This window comes from Mustelus asterias, chromosome 21 (assembly GCF_964213995.1).
Source record: "Mustelus asterias chromosome 21, sMusAst1.hap1.1, whole genome shotgun sequence".
NCBI classification, from domain to species: domain Eukaryota; kingdom Metazoa; phylum Chordata; class Chondrichthyes; order Carcharhiniformes; family Triakidae; genus Mustelus; species Mustelus asterias.
In genome coordinates, this window is record NC_135821.1 from 739,108 (window position 1) to 750,462 (window position 11,355).

Here is an 11,355-nt window from a genome sequence, read left to right on the forward strand (position 1 = left end):
GCTGACTTAGATGCACATTTTTCTTCCTGTTTCCTGGACGGGACATTATCAAATGTGTTGAGAGGAATCCGATGCAAAGATCATTCTGAGAAAGGTTTGCCCTTATGTGGATATCCATTCTCTATGGGATAGCGTACATTCAACAGAGAAATGGTTAAGGATTGATTTGCAAGCATTAAAGAAATGTTAGAGAGAAAAAAATCTCTCAGACAAGATGGATCTTCACATGTCACCAATTATCAAGACTTGATATAGAGATGCTGGCATTGGACTGGGGTAGGCACAGTAAGAAGTCTCAACACCAGGTTAAAGTCCCAACAGGTTTATTTGGAATCACAAGCTTTCGGAGCGCTGTGAAAGCTCATGATTCCAAATAAACCTGTTGGACTTTAACCTGGTGTTGTGAGACTGAGACTTATAATTATCAAGACTGTTTTACAAAGGAGGAATGTTTGCTTGAAGAAATTGTTCGAGGTCTTAGAAGAAAGTTGTCTTGTATTCATAGAATCATAGAATCCCTACAGTTCAGAAGGCGGCCATTTGACCAATTGAGCCTGCACTGACACCAATCCCACCGACACTAAGGGGCAATTTAGCATGGCCAATCAACATAACCCACACATCTTTGGAGTGTGGGAGGAAACCAGAGTACCCGGAGGAAACCCACACAGACACGAGGAGAATGTGCAGACTCCACACAGATGGTCACCCAAGGCAGGAATTGAATCTGGGTCCCTGATGCTGTGAGGCAGCAGTGCCTGCCACTGGATAACCCAATGATGGGTTATCTGAAATGTGGAAAATTGTATTTTACCTTGATTTGTTTTGAAATTATTTGTGTTATAAAGTTTAATATTTTAAGAAAGAAATGGGAATCTGTTAATATGTTAATTATGTTAAGGTGCACTGGTGAGGGGCATTGTTTAATTAAATACTCTGATCCCATAAATAGGGGTCAGCCGAGACACTGGTTGGAAGAGGGGGGGGGCATGAGGTTGAACCAAGTCAGTAAACTCGCTAAGCTCTGTGTGCCTTGCTTTTGACTTCACCGACCAGCTTGGATTCTATTAACAATGCTTTGTCCAGCTGCTTAGCTAAGAGCTGGGTGTACAGTGTTGCAGGGAAACCTCATCAAGTTGTTCAGACTTCAAATGGTTCGCTCTCATCAAGATTTAGCACAGCCCCGCTACCCTCTTGGTTTGCATTGTTTATCATTCTTTTCCCTCTTCGCTAACAGCAGCAGCAGATGCAGCTCAGAGCGCAGCAGCAAGCCCAGGCTGCGACGCAGCAGCAACAGCCGGGCGGCCCATCTCCGAATCAGCCTCAGGCTCCGCAGCAGACCGGGCCCCTGCTACGACCACCCAACCCTGGTGCTAACCCACAGCTTCGCAGCCTGCTCCTCAGTCAGCAAACAGTGAGTGTCATCGCAAGTGCAAATGCCTGCTTTCCTGGAGCACTTTGGCCTCATCTTTCCAATCTTGAGCTATTTTTTTTTCAACCAGTGTGTGTCCTTTCAACGATAGCAGCCTTGATTGCCGCGAGATTTCGGCAAGTTGTTCATTTCGCCGTCATTTAAGAGTGGCAGAATTTGAATTTTTAAATGATGGATAAGTGACACAATTGTTAGCAGGTCTTCAAAACAGAACATGCTGGTTAGGCAGCATCAATGGAGAGAGGAGAACCCTTTTCTATTGGCTAGGCAGCATCAGTGGAGAGCGGAACCCTTTTCTATTGGCTAGGTAGCATCAATGGAGAGGGGAACCCTTTTCTATTGGCTAGGCAGCATCAATGGAGAGGGGAAACCTTTTCTATTGGCTAGGTAGCATCAATGGAGAGGGGAACCCTTTTCTATTGGCTAGGCAGCATCAATGGAGAGAGGAACCTTTTTCTATTGGCTAGGCAGCATCAATGGTGAGTATAAAAGTTGGAGTGTTATGGTAAGGTTATATAAGGCATTGGTGAGGCCGAATTTGGAGTATTGTGTACAGTATTGGTCATCTAGTTACAGGAAGGATGTAAACAAGATTGAAAAAGTGCAGAGAAGGTTCACAAGGATGTTGCCGGGACTTGAGAAGCTGAGTTACAGAGAGAGATTGAACAGGTTGGGACTTTATTCCCTGGAGCGTAGAAGATTGAGGGGAGATTTGATAGAGGTGTATAAGATTTTGATGGGTATAGATAGTGAATGCAAGCAGGCTTTTTCCGCTGAGGCTAGGGGAGAAAAAAACCAGAGGGCATGGGTTAAGGGTGAAAGGAGAAAAGTTTAAAGGGAATATTAGGGGGGGCTTCTTCACACAGAGTGGTGGGAGTGTGGAATGAGCTGCCAGATAAAGTGGTAAATGCGGGGTCACTTTTAGCATTTAAGAAAAACTTGGACGGGTTCATGGATGAGAGAGGTGTGGAGGGATATGGTCCAAGTGCAGGTCAGTGGGACTAGGGATAAAATGGTTCGACACAGACAAGAAGGGCCAAAAGGCCTGTTTCTGAGCTGTAATTTTCTATGGTTCTATGGAGAGAGGAACCCTTTTCTATTGGCTAGGCAGCATCAATGGAGAGAGGAATCCTTTTTCTATTGGCTAGGCAGCATCAATGGAGAGGGGAACCCTTTTCTATTGGCCAGGCGGCAGCATCAATGGAGAGCGGAACCCTTTTCTATTGGCTAGGCAGCATCAATGGAAAGAGCAACCCTTTTCTATTGGCTAGGCAGCATCAATGGAGAGAGGAACCATTTTCTATTGGCTAGGTAGCATCAATGGAGAGAGGAACCCTTTTCTATTGGCTCGGCAGCATCAATGGAAAGAGCAACCCAGTTAAAGTTCCAGGTCTATGCTGCCTTACATGGAGTATTTCCAGCATTTTCTGTTTTTATTTCGAATTCCAGCATCTACAATATTTTGGATTCTGTTTCGAAGCGTTAACTGTTGATTTGCTAAGATGAAAGAAATTATTTGCCCTGGTTATTTTGAATAGGTATACAGCATATAAATTCATGTAACTGTTAGTTTAGTTTGTTTATTTGTTAGTCACAAGTAGGCTTACATTAACACTGCAATGAAGTTGCTGTGAAATTCCCCTCGTTGCCACATTCCTGTTCGGGTACACTGAGGGAGAATGTACCACCTAATCAGCATGTCTTTCGGACTGTGGGAGGAAACCGGGGCACCCAGAGGAAGCCCACGTGGACATGGGGAGAACGTGCAGAATCCGCACAGACAATGACCCAAGGTGGAAATCAAACCCGGGTCTCTGGTGCTGTGAGACAGCAGTGCCACTGTGCCGCCGTGCCATTAATTCCACATATCTCAAGTTGTTGCTAACAATCCCCATTGCTTGCACTGTTCTATCACAGCAACCACCTATTTTGGACTGTGACTCCAATAATGATAAATGGTTCATTGCAAGGTAGTTGCATCTAACAGACTAACTGTAACTCTCTTCCATCTGACCTTCAAGCCATTTCAATCAGCTGTAGGCACCTAGATAAAATGGATTGTCCACAGTGAAGAGATTCTGGATGCAACTGCTAAAGGGAGAGTCAATTATCAGGACTGGTTTCCTGAAAAAACGGAATGAATATTGACAGCACTGGCAGACAGGGTTTGGTTTGTTCGTTCACTTGTGAATTTGTACAGACCCTGCACCAGAATCCAAAATTACCTTCGGAAGCCAGACTAGACCGTAACAATTTTCTAACTTGGCATAAATGTGGGGATAGGATGCTTCACTCCAGGTGACAAATTGGGGATCCTTTCCAGTAAAACAAACCTTTATTTATTTTTATTCATTTGTGGGACATGGGCGTCGCTGGCTGGGCCAGCACTTATTGTCCATCCCTAGTTGCCTGAGGGCAGTTGAGAGTCAACCACATTGCTGTGGCTCTGGAGTCACATGTAGGCCAGACTAGATAAGGATGGCAGATTTCCTTCCCTAAAGGGACATTAGTGAACCAGATGGGTTTTTCCGACGATCGACAATGGTTTCATGGTTATCAGCAGATTCTTAATTCCAGATTTTTTAAAAATCGAATTCAAATGCCACCGTCTGCTGTGGTGGGATTCGAACCCGGAACGTTAGCTGATTTTCTGGATCAATCGTCTAGTGATAATACCACTAGGCCATTGCATCCCTCTTATTTAATAACAGTTTAACAATAACTCTAACAAATGAAGCAGCCGAACCATGCCAGTTGAACAACATGAAATACAACTTCAATCTATAACTTGTCTGTTTCAGTTCCAAATACGGACTTGTACTGCCACTTCAAATACAGTTAGCAACCATAAATATACTTGCTATAAGTCTCAAAGCTTTAAGAGGTTTTGATTTTCAGAGCAGCTTGCAGACTACTGTCTTTAAACAGCCAGAACTGAAAGCTGTTTTCTCTCTGCTACATACTTATCTCCTCCCATTAACCACATCATCACATAACCCTACATACCTAAACCCACCTTCCATTCCTTTAATCAAAAACCCCAGGAAACCTTCTCTTTTTCGTAAACAAAAGTCCATTAGCTCTATCTTGGTAAACACCACATGGCCAAAATGAGTAATTAACCTTCTCTCCCAGCATCTGAGTTGTATTCCTTCCAAACTTACCGACTACCTGTAGAAAAAAACTGAACCTTAAAACATTCCCCAAAATATCAATACATATATCTATAGCAACTACTCTCATCCCAAACTCTGAACCCAGCAAACAGTGCCTCTTGCTATAGCTTCAGTTACAACCGCAGAGTCTACTTTTCTCCACCAAAATGCAGAGTGGGAGACTGAATTCTGTGCATAAAACCAATCCCAGTTACTTGGTGATGATTGGGAAAATAATGTCCACACTCTGCTGGATTTTTAGTTTAAAGTTTTTTTTAAAGTTTATTTATTAGTCACAAATAAGGCTTACATTAACACTGCAATGAAGTTACTGTGAAATTCCCCTAGTCGCCGCACTCCGGTGCCTGTTCAGGTCAAGGTACTCAACCAGCACATCTTTCAGAGTGTGGGAGGAAACCGGAGCACCCAGAGGAAACCCACGCAGACACGGGGAGAATGTGCAGACTCCACACAGACAGTGACCCGAGGCCGGGAATGGAACCTGGGTCCCTGGCACTGTGAAGCAGCAGTGCTAACCACTGTGCTGCCCATAGAGTCACTATTACGCAGCCTTTTTAAAACTGTATTCTTTGATGGGATGTGGGTGTCACGGGCAAAGCCAGCATTTGTTGGCCTCCCTAATTGCCCTTGAACTGAGCAGCTTTCTTGACCATACCAGAGGGCAGTTAAAGTCATTCATATTACCTGGTCAGTTTCACAGTAAGCAGAGGGCCTTCATCCCACCCCTAAAAGTTTTATTAAATGATAATTGATAGACTAGGTTTTGAGTCCAGATTTTATTAATCTAGTTTAAATTTCACCAGCTGCTGTGATGGGATTTGAATCCATGTCCTCTTCAAATTAGCCTGGGCCTCTGGATTACTAGTCAGGTGGTTAGCACTGCTGCCTCACAGCGCCAGGGACCTGGGTTCAATTCCGGCCTCCGATCACTACCTGTGTGGAGTTTGCACGTTCTCCCTGTGTCTGCGTGGGTTTCCTTCGGTGTTCTGGTTTCCTCCCACAATCCAAAGATCATAGAATCCCTACAGGGCAGAAGGAGGCCATTCAGCCCATCAAGTCCGCACCGACCACAATCCCACCTAGGCCCTAGCCCTGTAACCCCACATATTTACCTCGCTAATCCCTCTAACCTATGCATCCCGGGACACTAAGGGGCAATTTAGCATGGCCAAAACACCTAACCCGCACATCTTTGGACTGTGTGAGGAAACTGGAGCACCCACACAGACACGAGGAGAACGTACAGACTCCACACAGACAGTGACCCAAGCTGGGAATCGAACCTGGGTCCCTGGTGCCGGTGGCACAGTGTGGGTTAGGATTTATTGGCCATGCTCAATTGACCCTAGTGTCAGGGGGATTAGCTAGGATAAATATGTGGGATTGCGGGAATAGGGCCTGGCTGGGATTGTGGTCAGTGCACGCTCGATGGGCTGAATGGCCTCCTTCTGCACTGTAGGGATTCTATGAAGTGACTTTATCACTGCGCCTTTGTCGCCACCTATTTTAAAAAGCATTTTGATTAGCTGCTTATTGTGTTTAATAGCAATGCACTCACTATAGGACTGGGACTGTCCTAACGGATTTTGGAATTTGAAGGTAGGATAAGAGGGATAACCGTGTTGAAGACAGTCCTTTTCAAGTCTCGTGCTGACAAATTTCCCGTTGAACAAACCCCAAGTCTAATGACTCAAGTTTCACGACTCAGGATTTCAAGACACTGGGTCGTCCCTCCCTGACTTCAACGATAATGCCACACTTGGGTTTTGAGAGTGTTGAGCTGCACTGTTATAGTTCCCAATTCTGTGACCTGCGCTCTCAGCGTGGCTATTGTTTGTGATCCAAGGTAATAATGCTTTAGTGTTTGGCAGGTGTGATGGTGCTAACCTAGGCAATCCAAGAAAATCTGCTACCCTTGTGTACAGAAGATCCTCATAGAATCATGGAATAGAATCATAGAATCCCTACAGTGCAGAAGGAGGTCATTCGGCCCATCGAGTCTGCACCGACCACAATCCCAGCCAGGCCCTATCCCCATAACTCCACACATTTACCTCTCTAATCTACGCATCCCGGGACACTCGGGGACAATTTAGCGTAGCCAATCAACGTAACACGGAAAACTTTGGACCTCATCTTTGGACATCCTGTCCTCTTTCACAGAACCAGAGAAACACTAGCCCAGTGTCTCACTTGGGTGGGACAATGCTAAATGTTATTGCATGTGTATATGTGAGCTAGGGGGAGGTCAGTTTATTGCAGCGTTTTTAAGTGAATGAAATTTGAGTTGCAGCTCGCAGCGCCTGTGTTACTTGGAGAAAGCGACAAGCCGTCGTTACCTGTGACTATTTAAGGTGGGACGTTTCAAAATTCTTCATAACATCATCTCAGCGAGAGCCCTGAAGGAACTTTCCGTTGTGCCAACAACCTCACTTGAGCTTTATTCCCTATTCTTGTACATTTCTAATTTGTCTTTATGATAAGCAGCAAAATATTCATATTCACAAATTCCTCGTCCCAGAATAAACCAGAAATATTATTGATGTCTTAAAAATGGATTTTAATGTACTTAACTGCTAAAGGTGATATATGTGTATTGTGCAAACCAGAAGAAGTTTCCAAACTGTCCCACTTTGGTAGATTAGCCTCATTCCCTTCACATGTGACTATTTGCTTGTCCTGGTTTGTTTTGGTCCTGTAATTATCTTGCTTCTTATGCCCTTTTTTTGTTTTGGCCCAGTCGCAGAGTGGAGTTCCACAGCCCCAGCAGCCCATGCACCACATCCAGCAGCAAGCCTCGCAAATGCTGTCCCATCAGTCCATGGGTCAGCAGATGCCCCACCACCCTCAAGGACAACAACTCCAGATGCAAGGGCAACAGCTAATGCACCAAGTTCCTGGGCAGCCATGGGGCAGCCAGATGGCACAGCGCCCACCTTTACAAGGTAAGAAACTCCCAAAATCCCGACCGCTACGGTTAACTGGCATACCAATAATCTCGTCAAGGGAACAAGTGGAAAAGTTGGATGGACGAATGAAAGTTGTGTATAAATACAGCGACAAGTATTGCGGATGCATGGGTCGTAAAGGATCAGAACCCACCTGAATGAATGCTGCAAGAGATCACATCAACAGTCTCTTCGGCTATAGTATTAACTATAACCCTAAATGTACAATTTATCATTGGACAGGTATATCATCAGTGACTATTGGTCATAAACTAGATAAGCTCTTGTCACTTTCCAGAGGGGGACAGTCTTACGAGGGAACTATAGACTAAAAGTGTCAGAGTAGAATTGGCTTGGTGATAAAGGACAAACAATAGATGGGCTCTTGGACAATGGCAGTAGTTGAGAAGAATCAACAGCCAGGGAATTAGAGAATCACCTACAGCTCCTAGGGAGAAATACGCTAACCCTCTTGCTGGGGGTATCTGAGTCTACTGTCAACTATTCACAAGTAAAGGGGTCTGAAAAATTCCTGGTTTAGCCAAAGAGAGCCTGCAATTCATAGAATCCCTACAGTACAGAAGGAGACCATTCAGCCTATCTAGTCTGTACCAACCGCAATCCCACCCAGGCCCTATTCCTGTAACCCCACGTATTTACCCTGCTAATCACCCTGACACTAGGGTCACTTTAGCATAGCCAATCAACCTAACCCGCACGTCTTTGGAGTGTGGGAGGAAACCGGAGCACCCAGAGGAAACCCACGCAGACACGGGGAGAACATGCAAACACCACACAGACAGACAGTGACCCGAAGTTCGAATTGAACCTGGATCTCTGGTGCTGTGAGGCAGCAGTGCTAATCACTTTGCCACAGTGCCGTCCTTATAACATCTGCTATTAATAGCTGTTAAGTGAGGCATCCGTTAAATGAGCCTCCCAAATCCTCTTTGGAATGATAAATGTTCCTTAAATCTTGCCTCTTACCAAGCCTTTTGGCCCTTACTTGGCTCAGTATCAAAGTTATATAACTCCCATGTTATATTCATAATCGCTACCCACGTGGATGAAGCTTGGGCTTGTCTGTTTTTGTAGCTTGTTTTCCCTGAAACCAGTTGTTACCCTGTAGCCAGGAGCTTGAGGTGTATTATCCTGTGTCAAGTATGGCTGTCATGATGTGGAGATGCCGGCGTTGGACTGGGGTAAACACAGTAAGAGTTTTAACAACACCAGGTCAAAGTCCAACAGGTTTATTTGGTAGCAAATGCCATTAGCTTTTGGAGCCCTGCTTCTTCTTCAGATGGAGTGGATATCTGCTCTCAAACAGGGCACAGAGACACAAAATCAAGTTACAGAATACTGATTAGAATGCGAATCTCTACAGCCAACCAGGTCTTAAAGATACAGACAATGTGAGTGGAGGGAGCATTAGGCACAGGTTAAAGAGATGTGTATTGTCTCCAGACAGGACAGCCAGTGAGATTCTGCAAGTCCAGGAGGCAAGCTGTGGGGGTTACAGATAGTGTGACATGAACCCAAGATCCCGGTATAGTCCGTCCTCATGTGTACGGAACTTGGCTAGCAGTTTCTGCTCAGCGATTCTGCGTTGTCATGTGTCCTCCACTCACATTGTCTATATCTTTAAGACATGGTTGGCTGTAGAGATTCGCATTCTAATCAGTATTCTGTAACTTGATTTTGTGTCTCTGTGCCCTGTTTGAGAGCACATTTCCACTCCATCTGACGAAGGAGCAGCGCTCCGAAAGCTAATGGCATTTGCTACCAAATAAACCTGTTGGACTTTAACCTGGTGTTGTTAAAACTCTTACTCCAGTATGGCTGACCATGGATTGCTCTTATAGGAAGGATTTACAGGTTGATTCACATCCTGTTTGGCCGTGTTTTGAATGCACCTTCCTTGGCCATCAAGACCTGGGGCGGGACCTGAACCTGGAGCTTCTGGCTCAGAGGCAGGGACACTACCCACTGCGCCAGAAGACCTCCTTATTATGTTAAAGTTGTTGAGTACAAGTTGGTATTATTGAATGAATAAAAAGGAAAGGAATTGATTGGAGTTACACGAGGGCTGTCTGAGGTTTGTACAGTCTTTTCAGACTGCACTGTTTTTAGAGTGGTGCATAGGCGGCATGGTGGCACAGTGGTTAGCACTGCTGCTTCACAGCGCCAGGGACCCGGGTTCAATTCCCGGCTTGGGTCACTGTCTGTGCGGAGTTTGCACGTTCTCCCCGTGTCTGCGTGGGTTTCCTCCCACAATCCGAAAGATGTGCTGGTTATGTGCATTGGCAATGCTAAATTCTCCCTCAGTCTACCCAAACAGGCGCCGGAGTGTGGCGACTGGGGGATTTTCACAGTAACTGCATTGCAGTGTTAATGTAAGCCTACTAACAACATTAAATATTCTAAACTGGGCGGCATGGTAGCACAGGTGCTAGCATTGCTGCCTCACAGCGCCAGGGACCCAGGTTCAATTCCGGCTTTGAGTGACTCTGTGTGGAGTTTGCTCATTCTCCCCCTTGTGTGCATGGGTTTCCTCCGGGTGCTCCGGTTTCTTCCCACAGTCCAAAAGATGTGCTGGTTAGGTTGATTGGCCATGCTAAATTAACCCTAGTGTCGGGGGGATTAGTGGGGTAAATATGAGGGATTATGAGAGTAGGGCTTGGGTGGGATTGTGGCCGGTACAGACTCGATGGGCCGAATGGCCTCCTCCTGCACTGCAGAGACTGTAAACATTAGTCCAAAATCCAGTGGTGCAAACTCTTAGGAAAAATTCTTCAAACTCCCTATCACCTTTCCCAGATTCAAGCTTGTGTTTGCACCCTGTGGCTTGGCCTTGGGTTAATGGTTTCCTTTTTGTAATTTTTTTTTCAACTCAGCAGGCCAGATGCTGATGAACACGGGACCGCGGGGCCCAGTCCCTCAGGGTGGACTGCAGCAAGGCACAAGTCTGTTGGAGGAGGAGATTCTGATGGACCTCATCTAGAAGCTTCGCGCGTCTGACTTCTCCTTTGTCCAAGGTGTGGACGAAAAGTACGGATGGTCGACATGGAAGTCGGCCTGATGAACTACTCCCTGTCCTGCGAGGACAAACCAAGAAATTCGCATTTGACTTGCTATCCTTTTTAAATGGGTTAGTGATAGGAACTGGAAGAGCTTGTGTTTTCTTTTTAAAAATGTTAGATTTTCTCTCAAAATCAGAGGGGATTGGGTGAGTCAAACAACCCAATTGGTACCGAATCTCTCTCTCAACAGGACAGGTCGAGATTGAAAGCAACATCTGCTATAGTTTGAAGGTTGCTTTCAGTGGGTTGGTTTTTTCTGCTCAGTGTGCATTGATCTGATTACTGTAGTTTTTTTTTAAAGAAAATTATGTATTTAATTTTATTTTTTGAAAAGCAACCCGGTGTCTGTTGTTTTTGTTTTCTTTTTATTTTTCTTCACGTCCTCTCTCAGTAAGCAGATCTGGAAAATAGCCGTCAAGTAATCGACATTGTAACTAGGGTGACCAGCGCGAATCACGGCGTGGCAGGGATCCTGCTTTCACCTCCTGAGCTCTGCTTTATTGACAATGCAAGTTCACTGAAAACCCCAGTAACCTTGAGAACGGATGTCTCCACACCACAGCGCACCACTTGTAAGTATGAAAAGCTACCTTATTATTCTCTCCGCTGCCCCCTTCCCCACCCCCACAACCAACCTCAAGAAAATATTGGGCACGTCCCATTTTCATTTTTAGAAAGTTCCGTTAAAAAGTTCCAGTCACAATCCAGGGAATTTTTGC

At 45.3% G+C, this 11,355-nt stretch overlaps 1 protein-coding gene across 5 annotated transcripts in view; it reads left to right on the forward strand.

Moving 5' to 3' along the window:
* The window catches only part of med25 (mediator complex subunit 25), a 62,294-nt gene extending 51,321 nt beyond the window's left edge, over window positions 1–10,973 (forward strand). For 2 of the 5 annotated variants that reach the window (XM_078237243.1, XM_078237245.1), the window contains exons 18-20: window positions 1,238–1,414; window positions 7,349–7,553; window positions 10,451–10,973. In XM_078237243.1, coding sequence (XP_078093369.1) covers window positions 1,238–1,414; window positions 7,349–7,553; window positions 10,451–10,557 — 489 coding nt within the window. In that variant the 3' untranslated portion in view covers window positions 10,558–10,973. The remainder of the gene's footprint in view (window positions 1–1,237; window positions 1,415–7,348; window positions 7,554–10,450) is intronic. The other 3 variants (XM_078237244.1, XM_078237247.1, XM_078237246.1) reach the window with 2 other exon arrangements.
* The last annotated feature ends 382 nt before the right edge of the window (window positions 10,974–11,355 follow it).